Source organism: Embiotoca jacksoni, unplaced genomic scaffold (assembly GCF_022577435.1).
Source record: "Embiotoca jacksoni isolate LCO1_2020_lvr unplaced genomic scaffold, fEmbJac1.0.p SCAF_10, whole genome shotgun sequence".
NCBI classification, from domain to species: Eukaryota; Metazoa; Chordata; class Actinopteri; family Embiotocidae; genus Embiotoca; species Embiotoca jacksoni.
The window spans coordinates 12282705-12299397 of NW_027185230.1; the positions used below are offsets into that span (position 1 = coordinate 12282705).

At 46.5% G+C, this 16693-nt stretch overlaps 3 protein-coding genes across 11 annotated transcripts; 1 reads left to right on the top strand and 2 right to left on the bottom strand.

Moving 5' to 3' along the window:
• Window positions 1–251: 251 nt before the first annotated feature.
• On the bottom strand, window positions 252–9210 carry helq (helicase, POLQ like). Of its 2 annotated transcripts, XM_069167203.1 has the most exons (18): window positions 8404–9210; window positions 7014–7680; window positions 6274–6452; window positions 5338–5538; window positions 5162–5234; window positions 4980–5077; window positions 4596–4694; window positions 4362–4507; window positions 4026–4265; window positions 3655–3796; window positions 2923–3027; window positions 2189–2396; window positions 1936–2093; window positions 1662–1760; window positions 1308–1481; window positions 913–1026; window positions 678–812; window positions 252–399 (listed from the first exon to the last, which is right to left on the bottom strand). In XM_069167203.1, exons 1-18 carry the CDS (start codon window positions 8575–8577, stop codon window positions 316–318), a joined length of 3096 nt encoding a protein of 1031 aa, XP_069023304.1. In that variant the 5' UTR covers window positions 8578–9210; the 3' UTR covers window positions 252–315. The 2 variants fall into 2 exon arrangements, with proteins under 2 accessions (XP_069023304.1, XP_069023313.1); XM_069167212.1 differs by lacking the exons at window positions 252–399; window positions 678–812 and having other exon boundaries at window positions 938–1026; window positions 1308–1536.
• A 389-nt stretch (window positions 9211–9599) lies between these two features.
• mrps18c (mitochondrial ribosomal protein S18C) lies at window positions 9600–12105 on the top strand. Of its 2 annotated transcripts, none has more exons than XM_069167305.1 (6): window positions 9600–9704; window positions 9880–9944; window positions 10116–10199; window positions 11040–11097; window positions 11217–11276; window positions 11953–12105. In XM_069167305.1, the coding sequence occupies exons 1-6, from the start codon at window positions 9644–9646 to the stop codon at window positions 12027–12029; spliced, it is 405 nt and encodes a 134-aa protein (XP_069023406.1). In that variant the 5' UTR covers window positions 9600–9643; the 3' UTR covers window positions 12030–12105. The 2 variants fall into 2 exon arrangements, with proteins under 2 accessions (XP_069023406.1, XP_069023414.1); XM_069167313.1 differs by having other exon boundaries at window positions 9601–9704; window positions 9880–9932.
• abraxas1 (abraxas 1, BRCA1 A complex subunit) lies at window positions 12099–16578 on the bottom strand. Of its 7 annotated transcripts, XR_011179131.1 has the most exons (10): window positions 16485–16578; window positions 15410–15548; window positions 15183–15219; window positions 14993–15101; window positions 14718–14914; window positions 13985–14104; window positions 13810–13894; window positions 13585–13696; window positions 13023–13107; window positions 12487–12574 (listed from the first exon to the last, which is right to left on the bottom strand). XR_011179131.1 is itself a non-coding variant. In XM_069167289.1 (9 exons), the coding sequence occupies exons 1-9, from the start codon at window positions 16563–16565 to the stop codon at window positions 12330–12332; spliced, it is 1035 nt and encodes a 344-aa protein (XP_069023390.1). In that variant the 5' UTR covers window positions 16566–16578; the 3' UTR covers window positions 12099–12329. The 7 variants fall into 7 exon arrangements, 6 of the variants coding, with proteins under 6 accessions (XP_069023390.1, XP_069023372.1, XP_069023363.1 ...); XM_069167289.1 differs by lacking the exon at window positions 13023–13107 and having other exon boundaries at window positions 12099–12574; window positions 14993–15059; window positions 15458–15548; XM_069167271.1 differs by having other exon boundaries at window positions 12099–12574; window positions 13585–13894; window positions 14993–15059; window positions 15458–15548.
• Between the last annotated feature and the right edge of the window lie 115 nt (window positions 16579–16693).

A 16693-nucleotide genomic window follows, 5' to 3' on the forward strand; every position in this document is an offset into this window, starting at 1 on the left:
ACAGTCCGTCAGGAGAACAGCAGGAACAGTTGTGAAGAAAACGTAAAGAGCAGAAAACATGCATAACCGGAGCAGAAACAGTCGGCAGTGACATCATCATCAGTGACATCATCATCAGTGACATCATCAGTGACATCCTCCCCTCCAAGCTGTCACAAGCAGACCTCTCTCGGCGTGTGACTACAGACTGCGCCCTTTAAACACGAGTCAGCAGGAAGTTTTCAAAAAATAAAAACTTTTCACAGACAGACTGGAGCTCTTTGTTATTTTAATAAGAATGTGTCGACAGAATTAAAAGCAGATTCGACCGCGCGTTTAAAGCTGCGGCAGGTCGGCGGGCGGCAGCAGCAGCTCGTCCACCTCCTCCTGTAAAACTGCAGCCTTCTCGTTCACAAGCATCTGGAACACAAGACACAGACGTCAGCTGATGGACACAAACGGGTCGATCGTCACGTGAACACGAGTGACCCGGTTATGTCCTGGCGAACGCTTGAGAAGGTGAATTTAATAAATTCCTCCCGTCTCCGTGTGCATCACTGTGAACTTGACTGTGGAATCTTAAATCGGCAGATTTCCGAATGGAGTTTGGTACTTTGAAGCGCCGAGCTTCATTGTGCGGTGGCAGCAGGACTTCCGGGACACTCGGGTCCGTCTGGAGGACCAACAGGAAAACTCACTTTAGCGGAGGCCACGATCAGGTTGGCCTGTTTCCCGTAGAGGTTCTCGATGGTCTTGGAGAGAACGGCGGGGTCGGCGTTGGCCAGGTGAGTCAGCGTCTTGTAGCCGGCGTTGAACAGCTGCTTCGCTCTCGACTGGACAAGACAGACAGAAACCGTTTTACCCGAAATTAACACCAGAACTGAAAAGAAAGAGTGATTCATTTATTGACGTCCACGTGCAGCTGGCTCTGACCTCCATCACTCCGGCCACCTCCATCAGAGGGATAAGCTCCGCCTTCACGCAGTAGCTCAGCCGCCGGGTCATCTCGGTCAGCAGAGCTCTTAACGGCCAGAATTCCTCCAGCTCCTGAACACAGACCAAGACCTCATCACAGAGCAGCCAGCGGTACCATCCTCAACAGAGCTGAGAGCAGCTGCACAGACCAGGACCACCAGAGACCCAGAGACCAGGACCACTGTAGACCAGTCTAACGTGTCTTTATGAGACTCGAGTCCTGGTCTGACACTGTGCACCGGGTCCTGGACTAACATGTCTCGGTCAAACCTGGTCCTGGTCTGACACGTCTTTGTGGTGCAGGTCCCGGTCTAACACTGTGGACCCGGTCCTGGTCTGGGTTGGAGGGGTACCTCAGTGAAGTGCAGCACACAGGAGCAGAAGGCTGCGGAGGAGCTGAGCAGCGTCTGAACGAAGCCCCGACTCAGCTGGAAACGATCGGCGACGCTCCAGATGTTGGTTTCCTTCAGCAGAGAGATCAGAACCAGAGCCAGGTACATCCTCCGGACCACTTGCAGGTTCACAGTCTGGGACACAGAACACCGAGTCAGAACAGGAACCTCGTTTTAATCCAGCTCCGGCCTGCAGTGCATCATGGGAGTACAGACGACTGTGATACTGAAGGAAAAAAAAAACTTGAAAACAGACAGATTCTCAGGGGACTTCTGAACTGTCCCGTTTCTCTCCGTGTCTGAGCAGATTTTTACCTTCTTCACCGTCTGTCCTGCTGCCTTTCTCGCTACGAAACTCTCCGGCACGCCGACGGCTGCGGACATCTTCTGCTCGGCTGCCGACAGCAGGGTGAACTGGAACAGACCGAGTACACGACCAGGGTTCAACAGAGCTGTGAGCGAGTGACTCTGATGTCTGAGTGTAACTCTGTAATGTCCGACTGTGACTCTGAAGTCCGACTGTGTCTACGTAACGTCCGACTGTGACTCCGTAACCTCTGACTGTGACTCTGTGGCGACTCTGTGCTACCTGTCTGTAGTAGATCATCCAGTCGGGCTGGCTCTGAGGAATCATGTCGTACGGGGTGACCAGGTAGACCAGGTGCAGGCAGCTGTTGAGCAGCAGACCCTCCAGACCTTTGGAGAGGTCTTTGTAGAGAAGGTCGCTGTAGGTCAGATCCACCGATCCTGAAGGACGACACATCACAGAAACCTTCCATTTACTTCACACCCCTCCGAGGCGCGTCCGTTGAACGTTGCGGAGGAGGAACGTTGTTGTCTACCTTTGTAGGTGGCCCGCCCCAGCTGGGTGACCCGCAGAGTCGGGCCGCGACAGTCGTCCGCCGCCGTGACGAGCTGCTTCTCCTTCAGCAGCTCCACGCTCTGGTGCACCGCCTCCTGCAGACTCCTCCGCACGCACAGCTGCTGCTGCTGCACGGACAGCAGCGTGCCGCGCAGGAAGTCCTGCACCTGGTCCAGAGACGAGGTCATCTGCAGCCACGCAGCAGCGTCACAAAGATTTCAAGCAACTATTTGACGACAGCCAGCATCTATTCTGATAATGAAATGACTCTTTGTGGCAAAAAAATAAATAAAATACTGGAAAAACAAAAAGAAAGCTGAATATTTGAATTATTTTTTTTGTCTAGTCTCGTTGTGATAAGTGATTGTAAACAAAATATTTTTTGGGGGACATTTGAAGACAAAACTTACAGCTCAAATAATATTTGTGGTATTTTTAAATGTTTTACAGACCAAAATCAAATCAAAAATACGCAACTGTCAGATTCCCTGATGGTTAAAATAATGGTTTCATTGTCACACTGATGGCTCCATAAAGCAGGTAATTTGTCTCATTTGAAAACCAGCTGTCACAAAAAAAAAAAAGAAGGGACAATAAAGGATAAAGAGATAAATAAATAATGAATAAAACGGCATCAGATTAACGCCAGCAGCTGCTCGTCAGCTTCAGACTTTAATGGGTTCAGATTTGAAATCTAAATAAAAAGGGATTTACGTTTAATCCAATGAGCGACAGGATGAGACTCAAGAGGCCTTTTCCATCGTCGAGCAGCAGGTTGCTGTAACAGTTCTCCATCGGGGCAGAAACAAGAGTCTGAGCCTGAAATCAAACAAGAACAGATCCAATAAGAGCTGCGACGATTATTGATCAGACATTTTGACAGAAAATTCACCAGTAAAATTGTTTAAAAATGTTCTAATTTCACCGCAAATATGAAGACTTGATACTTTTTTGTTTCTAAATCATTTGTATATATATTTCCCAATAAGTGTGTCTATATTTATATTTTTAGACTCTTTTTTTTTTTTTTACAATTTATGTCTTTGATGTTAAGCTGCTGTTTTTATTTATTTGATCAAATTAGATTTTACATTTTTTTTTTTTTTTTTTTTTGGGGTGAACTTTTAGTTTTTAGTCCTTTAACTTTTTGTCCGATTAAACCTCAGAATTACAGGCCGTCTTCCTCCTTTAGTGTCTTTTTGTTTTTTATTATCTGCAAAATTAAACTAAAACTCTGATTAACGACCTGCAGCTCTGTTTAAACTCAAACTTCATCTCTGCTCAGAAATAGTCCCGGAATCCTCAGAAAAAAAACGGACGACACGATTTTCACGCTGCAGCAGAGGCCTTCAGTTTTTTTTTTTTTTTTTGTTGTTTTTTTTTTAGGTCTCCAAGATTTTTTGTACCTCTGACTCTTCAATTTGAGATATTTTTCTGTGGACTCACCAGCGTCCTGTCCTTGTCCTGCAGGATGAGGATGCTCTCTCCCACTGAGTCGATCCCGGCTCGACCGGCCCGGCCCACCATCTGCTTGTACTGGCTCCTCTTCAGGAAGTCCGCGGCCAGGTACGGCGAGCGCAGGATTACTCTGAGAAAAAACAAACAGACAGGAAGTGGAGGGAGGGGACGCCGTGTTCGGGGTCAGTTTTAGATGCTGTACCTAATAAACTGACACCGGAGTGTATGTTCTGGGTGGAGGCGAAGATGAATGACTCCTCGGTGACTCCTCTGTTTCTGACTTCTTCTCTTTTGCAGCCGTAAAAATAAACCAGAAAAGGGGCCTTTCAAAATAAAAGCGGGTAACGGGCCCATCTCACCTGCGGGCAGGTAGGTTGATCCCTGCAGCCAGGGTGGAGGTGCAGGCGAGGAGGCAGAGGACCCCGCTGGAGTACGCCTCCTCCACCAGCTTCCTCTCCTCGGTGGTCAGCCCGCTGTGGTGGTAGGCCAGCCCGAAAGGGACGGTCCTCCGGAGCACCGGACACACCGAGCCGCTGCCGCTGTCCCTCAGGTCTCGGAGGAGGGCGGCCTTCTCGGCCTCCCGGTGCTGCAGGAAGTCCCTGCGAGAGAGCGGAGAGGAGACGGTCAGTGGAGGAGGGAGGAAGAGGAGGAGGAGGAGGGCGGAACAACGGGTGGAGGAGGAGGGGTCAACTCACTTCTTCAGGTATTTGCAGATCATCCCCGCGACGTTCTCGCAGTTCTTCTTGGTGGGACAGAAGACGAGACACGAGTGAGTCGGGATGACCTCGGTCACCAGGGCGATGATGTGGTCCGGGTCGATCTTCTGCATGGCGCTGGAGTACTGCAGGAGGAATGAGGGAGAGACCGCTGTCCAGTTTCGTCAAAGCTCTTAAGGCCGAAGACCTCCAGCGTGTAAATGTCGTACTCACTTTATAGTTAAGAAGACGCGAGAATCTGAAACAGTCCTCTTCCTTGGGGTTCACCTCGTAGATCGTGTCCTTGAGTTTCACGTATTCTTTCAGCTCAACCTGGAAATAACAAAACAATTCACAACACGTCACTAAAAAATAAACCGTTGAGCATTTTAAAGGTTCAAAATCGTGATACGACCGACAGGAAAGTTATGAAAACTACTTTCACTGATAAAAAGTTACATTTCATGACCTCTAATTTAAAAGGTCGGAGGGGGGGCGGAGTCTCCGCCAAGCAAGCCGCAGTTCCAGAGGGCATCGCAGCAGACTATTTCGAGCGAGCCGTTTTTCAAAGGGCACCGAACCCGATTTATTAACTATAAAGTAGGTCGAGTCACTTACAGGCCGGAAGTCGTTGGTGTAATTTTCCGCCCTCAGAAACGTCTGCAGGTCCTTGATGTTTCCCAGGGTGGCGCTCATTCCGATAATCTGAGTCGTTTCTGAACAAAAGGATCAGGATCAGGAATCACTCGTTCAACTCGCGGCGGTTCGCAGGGTTAAAGAAGAGCGTACGAGACACTCACCGCTCACGTACTGAACTTTGGCCAGCGTCATTTCGATAACAGCCCCTCTGCTGCCGTCGCCCAGCATGTGAAGCTGCGGAGGGAAACCGGAACCTCCGTTAAAAAAAAAAAAAAAAAAAAAAAAAATCTTTACTTTCCGCACCTTTTCGTGCAACACGGGACGGGTCATTTCGTACCTCGTCGACCACCAGCAGCCCCAGGTCGCCCAGCCGGCCGATCTCGATCAGAGAGTTGATGAGGCCGTGGGCCTTCTCTATCGTGGCGACGTAAAGGGACCTCTTGTTACTTCTCTTCACGGGAGGAAACCTGCCCTTGCTGCCGGCGTACTCCTCCACCATGAAGTCCAGCTCCAGGCCGAAGCTCGCCAACCCACGCACCTGCAAGAACGAGCGGGCAAGTCAGTCGTTTCTGGTCTTTCAAAATGGAGAGCGCTGAAGTTTGGAAAAGGCGTCCCACAGGGCTCCATCGCTGGTCCTCAGCTATTCCTTGAATGAATCGTGAATATCATCATGTAATGTACATTTTAACATGCTTCTCTATTAGCGCGGCGCCTCAAGACCGTGCAATGATAATCTCCGTCTAATCAAGTCCTGGTTTCAGACAGTTTTTCGACGGTTTTGATGAAAGACTGTAGAAATCTACGACACGCCCGCAGAGACGTCGTAATCAGCGTCCAACGCTCTCGTGTTTGAAAGTGTCGATTTTCTTCATATTTTGCAGGAAATTAATCATTTGAATAAAACAGAAAACTGTAAAAAGAAAAAGTAACATTAAAAAACAATATTCAATTATTGAAATATGTAAAGTTAACTAAGATTTCTAAAAATGTAAGACCTTTCACGATTAAAATCACAACTTCAAATTTCAAATCTGATAAAATACTCTTTATCTCAGAACTTTTCCATCATGTTATTCATCACACTTTCAAACTAAGCAGGAAAAACCGGTTTTAAACATCAGCAACCTAAACGTCACTTGTTATCCGTTTTCCTGTGTGCACGAGCTGTTGTGAATTCCTCTCTGTTTATAATTTAACTTCAGGTCCCTGATTTTTGTAGCTTTCTTGTTCTGTTAGGAAAAAAAAACAAACAGCCGCTGCAATTTCCTTTTACCTTCTCCTGCACCAGCGATATGTACGGTAGGACGAACAGACAGTCCTTCCTCCTGCACAGCAGCTCTCTGAGGATGAGGATCTCTGCGACCAGAGTTTTCCCGCCGCTGGTGGGCAGCGAGTAGATCAGGTTCCTCCTCTGCTGGACGCAGTCCAGGTTCAGACACGTCTCCTGCCAATCTGAAGAGGCGACAGCAATAACAAAAATAAAAAAAAACTCTTCTCTATCGGATATTAGGTTCGCCGGGAAGGAACAGGGAAACACGCTTGACTGCTGTGTTGATGGGAGTCAGACATGAAGCTATATTAGCAGCTCAGCTTAGCATTAACGAATGAAAATTCACCTTAGTTTTCTTTGATAATTCAGTCCACGACCAGAAAACCAGCAGCAAGTGTTTGATAATCGATGAAGTCGTGGATGAAATAATGGATGGATAAAAAAAATATGAAGACATCAGTTTGGATTTTGAGAAACAAGGAAGGTATTTATTACATTTTATAGACAGAATTAGGGCTGCAGTTACTAAATTCTGACAATTACTGTCATTGTTGATTAATTTCTTTATCGTTTTGTCTGTAAATATTTGAACATTCAGAAAAATATCCGCAATAGCTTCCAAAATTCCGAAATGACGTCTTCAGATGTCTCGTTTCGACCGACCGGCAGTCCAAAACTAACAGTAAGAAGACGAACTGCGTATTGACGGGGATTTTTTGGTGTGGGACAAACAGACGCCTCACCATATAAGCTGTTGATCCCTCTCAGTTTGTACATCAGGTCCTTCACTCTGGAGGGAAGTCCGAAGAAAGGCCCGAGGTCGGGGGTCACGGCGGACACGGTTTCCATGGCCCGCATGGCGACGCTGATCTCCTCGGAAACCACGGCTTCCTTCATGACCGCCGTCCGAGAGACGGCGGGAGTAGCGGCCGCGTTCCCGAGCATCGTCCTCTTCAGCTGTTCGGCAACGCTCCTCCTCGCTCGGCTCTTGGGTTCATCCTCCGGGTTCGGTTCCGGTCCGGATTCAGAGGTCCCGCGAGGGCTTCGGAAAGGGGTCGAGGTTTTATCTCCTGCCTGCAGTCGGCTCCTCTTCACCTTTCCCTCAACTTCTTCTTGAAACTGCAGCTGGCTGGCCGGCAACTCCTCGAAGGGTTCGTCCGCGAGGGCGTCCAGGATGGAGTCGGTGAGGACGGAGTCGGTGAGGATGGAGTCGGTGAGGACGTCCTCGCCGGGTCGTCGGTCCGGACCTTTCGGCGGCCGCAGAGCCGTGAAGTCCCGCTCGTCCGCTGCGTCTCCGCGAGCCGCCCGCCACCTTTCGTCTTGCTCCGCGTCGTCCAGCTTCGCCAGGACGGAGCTGTCCTCCAGGATGCTGTCATAGTCGCCAAATAAATCCTCGCTGTCGCTGCAGTACTGAAAAACACAAGACGGTTAGCGATGCGGCCGACGATCCCATCGCGGTAAAAAAAACGGTCGCATCAGTCGGAATCGATAATCATCACGATGATTAATCTGTTTGGAGTTTAAAAGGCGGATTTTATCTTAAGTTAAAGAAACCTGATTGTGACGTTCAACTTTTATTTTTTAGTCTGAACAGGATCTGAGAAGTTTCATTAGCAAGTCATCTGCGGATTCATTTCTAGATTATTTTGTCCAAGAGATGACATCATAAAATGATTTTTTTTTTCAATTTGAAAAACCTTCAAATATTCAGTTTCATATCAACATGAGACAAAGAAAAGCATCAAATCAGCACATTTTTGATATGTTTGCTTTAAAAACAAAAAGTGACTAAAACAATTATTCGGTTATTAAAATAGTGAATTTTCCTTTGATCAACTCATTGATTAATTGACTAATCCTTGTAGTTTTAATAAAACTGCAAATTATTTGAAGCTTTCGGCCGCTCACATCTGTGGATTTCTTTGATCATTTCTTTCTTTTAACTTTGATAATAAAACACGTAAAATGAGTTCGAGTTCGCCTATAAGAGGGGGCCCAAAGTAGACCCCTTGGGGGCCCAAAGTAGACCCCTGGGGGCCCCCGCAAGAAAGCAGAGCACACTCGATTAATCACATTAGCTGCCGAATTTTCTGTTGATCGATTAATCGTCTGCAGGTTCAGACAGTGACGTACCACCGCGGGAGTATCAGCCATGATGCTGCTGGTCCTCCTGCCGGCGGGACATGGCGGGGTACCGACGCCTCCTCTCCTCTTTGGGACAGGTGTCAGCCGAGTCTTCAGGCCGTCTCTCGACCTCTTCCTCGAACAAACTCGTTTTATTTTGACGTCAAGTCGACCGACATTCATCCCTGTCCGGAGCCGAGGCTACATGTCAAACTGCTGGTCGACTAACCGACTGCCGCGCACCGGACTAGTTACACTTCAGTAACTGTGTGGATATAAACCATTAATAGCCTCGTTAAAATAGTTAAGTGTTCAGATAAGGAGCCTCAAACCAAGCTTCAGGGTTCAGTTAGTCGTTAGCTGACTAAGTTTGTGTCTTCCGGCAGCTAACGAGCCATGAAACTCCACAAAATGAATCACATACTGCACGAAAGTCTGTCACCGAAAATGATAAAACAAGAAAACGGCTGTTACACTTAAAAATGTGACGATATGGGAACTGCACATCAGCTCAGCGCCCTCATTTAAAAAATGATGAGCAGCAGCGTTTGAACGGGAGAGAAATCCCTCCGTCACTTCCGCTTTCGGTTTACCGGTTAGCTAAGCTAAACGAGCAGTTAACTGCTGATAAGTCACCCCAAATAAACCCCAAATTTCCTCGATAACACACTTAACTTCATAAACTGGCGTCATTTTCTGCCAGTTCGTAGTTTTATCTTGCTTCAGTTTCTCTTCCTCTCGTTTCACCGAGCTAACCATCGCTTTTTCTTAACGTAATCTAACCTGAAATATTTTAAAACTAAAAACGGTTGTTTAAAACACTCAAAACTGTTCTGACACATGTGACGACACTGACGTGAGTCCTTGTAAACGCTTTTAATATTTTAATTTGCTAACCTACGTAAAGGCAGGGAGATGAACGGCTACTTCACTGATTCGGGGGGGGGGGGGGTGATAACTATCTTGTTCTTGTTACATCTTTGAAGGGAGTCGCATTTATTATTTTCCGGTAAAAACATCAATTGTAAAACCATTCAATTTGATTAATGTCAGAAATGTAAAATATGTGAAGTTAAAAAAAAAAATAAAAAAATCCACGCTGAATATTTATGTGAACTTTAGAAAAAGACCGTATTTGATCCAAATAACAAACAGTAACCGTCAAAGTGGTCGGAACTATTAGAAAACCCAGCGAGGCGCCGGAAGTCTTCCGTTCCGGCTCCACTTCCGGTCTTGTGTCGGGTCAAAAATGTTGTGCGTGAGGGGTTTCCAGAGGCTAAAGCCTGTATTTCTTCTCCATGCAAACACAGGTGAGTGCTGACTGACGTCGGGTCGGTGTGAACGAGCTTCGGAGTAAAAAAAAACAAAAAACAAAACCGGTCGCTGCTCGTCTGAAATGTTAAACGTGATCCTTCCGGCTCTTATACAGCAGTACTGTGATGCTAATGCTAACGTTAGCCGTGTTCATCCCCCCCCCCCCCGCAGGTGTGAGAAGTCTCACCTCCACCTCAGCTGCTGTCCCGCAGAAAGATGACGCGGTGGGTTGTCGTGTCAGTATGATGTCATCATGTTGGTGATCACAGCGAAACGTCATCAATAACTCTATTCTATCTTTAACTCTATTTGTGTTTAATTCTTTGCATTTTATCTGTTCCTTATGCATCTCATTTCTGACGTCATGTTTTTAAAAAAAAATTTAATTTTTTTTTATCCTCTTTAAGTTCGTGAAAATGGAAAATCCGTACAAACAGGAACAGAAAGGCTGCATGCTCTGCAACGTCACAGTGAATTACAAAAACATTCAGGTGAGTGACGGGAAAAACTCTCATTTACGATATATATGTGTGTGTATATATATATATATATATATATATATATATATATATATATATATATGTAAAACCTTTATGAGGAAGTTTGATTGATTTTGCGCAAATTAAAAACAAGATTTTATCAAATAAAATTAAAAAAAAAAATCAGTGCCGTGCTGGGAGAGGCAAAAAAAAACCCGGTGGGCTTATTTGAAGCCTCCACCCGATAATGTGAAACGTTTACCGTTATAGAAAGTTTACATGCAGAAGCAATATCGCTACATAAAAATAATGGGAACAAATAACAACAAAACATAGGCTGCAACAATCACAGCAAAAACAATGAAATCAATATAAAAGCAAAAAGATACGAGCACGGTGATGGAGGAGAGCGCATGTGCGTGTATGTTGCAGTTACGAAACAGCGGTTACATTTTTTTAACAGCTTTTTGTCAGATGGGAGAGGCCACCCCATAATTTAGTACCCCGATGTCGAAATTGATCATCGACCTCTGCGGGTGACGAATTCAGGGTGAAGACGCGAGACCCGAGTCGACCCGTGTCCCGGGTGTCGTCTCTTGCTCGACGTCGGCAGCGGGTGTCTGGAGCGGAGAAACGTCCGATTTTGCAAACCCGATGTTCGAGGCCGTAGCCGCAACTCGAGCACGGCGGCAATCACCCGTTAAAAGAAGTAGAAACTAAGGAATATAAACAAAACAAAAATGACCTGCAAGTTCTTTGACACGTGTACGAATTTGATTCCCGCTCGCAAATCGCGGCGATGAACAAATGTGACGGTGTAGTAACGCCTCTCTGGCCTGTCGTCCCACGCAGCTGCTGTCTCAGTTCGTCTCGCCGCACACCGGCAGGATTTACGGCCGACACATCACAGGTGAGCGGTCGCGTCGCTCGGCGGGTTCGCAGCGGATTTAAAGGAAAACAACAACAACTAAAAAAAACGGCAGAAACATTCACGTTTTTGTGTCTCTTTTCCGTTTTTTTTTCTTCCAGGTTTATGTGGGAGAAAACAAAAGGAAGTGTCTAAAGCCATAAAGAAAGCTCACTCCATGGGTACGTCCACCGCACACAAAACAAACTCAGAACATTTTGAATTTATCTCAAATTTTAAACCTTTTTTTTTTTTTTAAATATCATAATTGAATTTTCCCTAATCTTGACTTCATAATCATGATTTAAAATGTAATTTTTTTTTTAATCAAAATTTTTTATCTCAAAATTCTGACATTTTATTCTTAAATTCTTTTTAAAAATTGTATATCTTAAACTTATTTCTTGCTCTTTGACATTTTATATTAAGCTTTTTCCCCCAATCATAACCACAAGTTGTAACTTTTAATTTAAAAAAATCTTAGTTTTTTTTAATCTCATTTTTAAAATATAATAGTTTTGACTTTTTTAAATTAAAATTTTCTTTTATCCTTAATCTTGATTTAAAAAAAAAAAAAAAAATCATAATCTAAACTTTTATATATGGATTTTTTTTTTAAATCTGAAAATGCAGACTGAAGATTTAAACTAGTTTACGATGATTTAAGAATTCAAATGTTTCAACTTTAACTTTGAAATTCAGATTTTTTTTTTTTACCACGTAAATTTGAATTTGAAAATCTGTATTTGTTTGTTTGTTATTAGTGGACTTCTGTACGTGTGATTTACTTCACAACAAACTGACATTACAAAGTTCTTCACAAACTCTGACCGTTAATAAAACTCTTTCTACGTCCAGGTTTCATGTCGGTGACCCACAAACATCCAAACTTCATGAAGGACCCTAACATCTGCAGCATCAAACATCTGGATTAGTGGATGTGTGTGTGTGTGTGTGTGTGTATGAACTGTCTCCTTTGTTTAATGTATTCATTAAAGTTTCTCTGCTGAACTTCACGTCTCTGCATTCAGTCTGAAAACATCTGGATTACGGGGCACAGCTGCTCGACAACAATAATCACTGCAACTTTTTTTTTCTTTTTTTTAAAACAAAACCTTTATCTATTAACAGTTTTCTAACAGTCCTCGGCGTTCTCCGGTCATCGGTGCGGTTTGCTGTCGTGGCAACGAGCTGAATGTCAATCAAATCACGAACAGGAAGTGACCGGACTCCCATCAGCACCTGCTTCTCCTGCGCTTCCTCTCCCTCCCCGGCGGCGCCTCTCGCAGCCTCTTCCGGCAGTTCGTCGAGCTGCTCGCGTCAGAGCTCGCCTGCGTCGTCGCCGAAATGTCTCGGCCGGGAACGGGAAGCGCCTGCAGGGTTAACGTCTGCGTGCAGAGCAGAGGCGAGCGGCCGAACAGAGTTCTGAGGGCTTCGTGCAGCAGCAGGTTGTTCGTCTGCTCCGGAGCGCTGACGGCTTCTGCTCGAACGCGAAACACAAGGTTTAGAGGCAGATAAATTCAAATCAGGCAAACGAGGACACCACGGATTTATCTGGAGTTTAACAAAACAAATCCGGAGGGGAACATGAATCAGAGCCTCGTCTGCATAAAAACTGACTTTTACCTTCATTCATGCAGGAAGTAAGTTAAAAACAAACAAACAGGACCTCATACAGAGCCCTGCGGTACACCTCCATTTAGAAACAAAGACTCATAGAACAGAGAGGAATCTGAATGTCTTCTTCATGCTCTGGTTCCGCTTTTAATTAATCTGATTAATGAACAGCCCAGGAACTCCTCCTCAGGCTCATATTTATCTTCAACTGCAGATCTGTTGTCATAGCAAATAAGATGCTGTTCTGGAGTAATGATTACATCACCTACATGTGGCTTTAATGTCTTTACATAAAAACAAGTAGTTGTTACCGTTATCTAAAGTACTGACGACCAGTCCAGGCGTACCCCGCCTTAGCTTAAAGTCAGCCGGGATAGGCTCCACCCCCCAGTGACCCTGTACAGGACAAAGTGGGTATAGATAAATCCCGACGATAATACGTCCCGCCCACGGATAGCCGTAACGTGACTGCACTACAGGCCTGTCAGTCAAACAGACCCCCCCCCCCAAAAAAAAACCAAAAAAAAACAAAACAGCTTCTTGAGGCTTATTTTCTAATTAATTATTTTCAGCTGGACCGCCAGAAAACGAATAAGAAGGAGCGACTTTAGCTAACAACACCGAGATAACCGGTAGAGAAACTGTCTTGGCTGAGAATTGTACGAGACCAGTTGAATGGGAGTCCGCGGAGGCTTTCTGGAGGCGACCTCTAGTGGCAGTCGGTGGTTATCGCAACTTAAGGCGCTTCCGCATCGGCTTCATTTTTCAGACCCCGAAGCGACGTCCACTTTTAAATGCAGCCCGCGGCGGTCGGACGCGACCCCGCTGGTCCTCCTCACACTGTCGTTACGTCAGATTGAATTCCGTTCGTACCTTTTCCTGCCTCGCCCCGCCGCTTCTCACCGAGTCGGCTCCTGAGCGCCGAAACGTCGGCCCGCAGCGTCTCCACCCGACGCTCGCTCTCCTCCACGTCTCTGCACGCTTTCTGTGCGCAAAAACAACAACAACAACAACAACAACAAAAAAAAGGCGGGTGAAGCGGGACGGGGAGCGAAGGCGGCGGGACGTCACGGAGCGCCCGGGCGACGCCTCTCTCACCTGCAGCTCCGCCTGCAGCGAGTCGTTCATCAGGTTCACCTCGGTCACCTCCCGCTGCAGCCCGTCGGCGGAGAAGAACCGGGACCTGAAAACGAGAAAGATGGACAGCTGCACCACCGACGGGAAACAACGGGACGCGGTGCGAGTTGGGAGGCGCGTGTGCGGTGGACGGTACCCGTGCTTCTTCATGGTGAGGCCGTAGCCGGCCGCGGAGCACGGAGCCGACACCTTCCAGTAGGCCTGCTGCTCCAGGAGACCCAGGTTGTTGACCAGCACGGGGACGTTGACGAAGCGCCTGCACGGAGACAGCGAACACAAGTCGGTTACGCATGAAGAAGAGGAGCTGTTCAACACCACAGAAGAAGAACAACTCAGCCATGGGTACCAGATTTAGACCCTGTGAAGACAACAACCTTTCTTTTAAAATTTCACCATCTATCAGCCAGAAACTGTAAAAAAAAAAAAAAAAAAAAAAAAGAAGAAATTATTTCCCGGTTGTCAAATTTCCGACGGTCCTTGAACTATAAAAATAAAAAGAGCCAAATCTGATATTAAAACCTTTAATATCCATTTGTTCTCCATGTGTCATCTGATGTGTCCACATGGAGTAAAGAAGCTGAATTTATTTTCAGTTTTTCCAAAATAAACGATGATTTCTGGCGCTCCAACTGTCTTCTGCTGCACACACAAACACGTGATGCTGCTGTTGTTTCCATGGAGACCTGCAGCCGCCTCCGCAATCAATGAGCCGGCATGGAAACATGGAACAGTCTGATCACTGGGTAAAGTTATCCATGCAACACGCAGCAAGAGGCTCCACCCGGTGGCACGACGCGGTACTACAGAAACGTCCACAACACATTTTCTGAGACGCACTGGACGCCACTCTTCTTCTGCACCAGGCTCACCTGCTGCGGGAGATGAAGGCGGCGTACTCCGTCCTGTGGGTGGAGCCCGGCGGCGTCAGGGTGCTGGGCGTCAGCAGGATGAAGATCACGTGAGGGTTGGACAGAGCGCTCTTCAGGCTCTCGTGCACCGTCTTCTCCCTGAAGGTCATCTGCTGCTCCGTGTTCCTGCGCTGCCGGTACCAGCCGATCACGCTGCCCTGCAACACACGCCGAGCGCGTCACGCCCAGCTAGCCCCGCCCACCAAACACACCTGCCCCTGACGCCTGACGCTCACCTGCTTACTGTCCGCCAGCATCTTCTGGACTGCCTCCATGTTCACCTGTCCGCCACTGCTGTACAGTCTGAAACGCACGCAACGCAATACACGACACCTGAAGTACACACTGAAACACACACACGGGCAACACTTAAAATACACACACACACGCACACACGCACGTTACCGGGTGATTGACAGGACTCACCTGTTCAGTCGGTGGCAGGCGACGTGCTTCTGGACGTCTGCCAGAGAAACATGCAGTTAGTACAAGTACTCGCAGACTGCAGTACAAAACGGGAGTAATACTGCAGTACTACCAACAGTAATACCGCAGTACTACCGGGAGTAATACCGCAGTACCACCGGGAGTAATACCGCAGTACCACCGGGAGTATTACCGCAGTACCACCGGGAGTATTACTGCAGTATTACCATTACAGTACTTGTGTAGAAGTACTTGAGGAGGGTAGATGTACTGACGGTAGATTTCCTCGATGTGGATGTGATCCGGCTGCGAGTCGCTGATGGTCACCTGCTCCTCGAACCTGCTCTCTCCGAGGACCAGTCCCTCCTGACAGACACACAAAAGCATCATCACCTGGACGTGGACACTCAGTGTCACTGTGGGCTACATCACCACCACCACCACCACCACCATCATCATCATCATCATCACGGTCTAAAGACTTTTTCCAACATGACCAACTACATCTGGAAGCTTTGAGACTTTTTACGGAACGAGATTTTTAGGTGTGAAGTTTAAAGCAACAAGTGTTTTGCATAAAATATGAAAAGACATTAAAACTAGACAACTTGTCATCTTGTTGGGAGCCCTGACCTCGGTACCTATGATGTCCTGACCGCGGCTTGTGAACTCCATTTACAATTCTGTGGTTTATTCCAGCGGGTTCGCGTCGACACACTGCTGGGCGGTAACTGGGAAACACTCCTTTAAACTAAAATTGGACTCCTGTGAGGTTTATTTGTTGGATTATACACGAGCCGAATTGTCCATCGGGACCGTATGACACGTTGCAACGTGTTTTATTATCTTTCAAAATGCGCGTTTCCCCGTCAGTAGTTGCGTTAACTGTAAACTATGACATTTTGTGATGGAGTCTGGTGTGTTTGTGTGTACCGATAACCGTTAGCCTGGATATAAAAAAAAAAGAAAAAAAAAAGAAAAAAAAAAAAAGTTGCACAAACAGCATGGCGGGAGTTTGAATTTCACTCAAACGACACAAACCTCTCCACGGCACCAAACCACACGCAGAAATCTTTAAAACAATCAATACCGTTCAAATCAAATTTAAACAATTACAAAGTTTGCAAATAACGCGGGGGGACACTACTTCTTTGCTCCGTTTGCTAGCTTTTTTTTTTTTTTTTTTTCCTCCTTCGCACCAAAACATTTCACCAAAACCGCCCACCGGGCCCCGTTGGAAAAAAAACAAACAAAACAAAAAAAAAACATCAACTTTAAGGAGGTACGGAAAGCGCTTCTCACCACGTCCGAGTCGCTGTTCACATGTTGGAACATTAGAGAAGCCAAAACAATGCCAGACATCCGGACAGTCGGCTCGGTCATCCTTCTTGTTGACGACCGGGTTTTCGGAGCCATCAGAAGCGTCGGTGAACCGCAACGGAACCGCAGTAAAAAAAAAAATCCTGCGTTTCTTCCCGCGCAGTTTCGTCCTCGTGAAGCAAAAAAAAAAA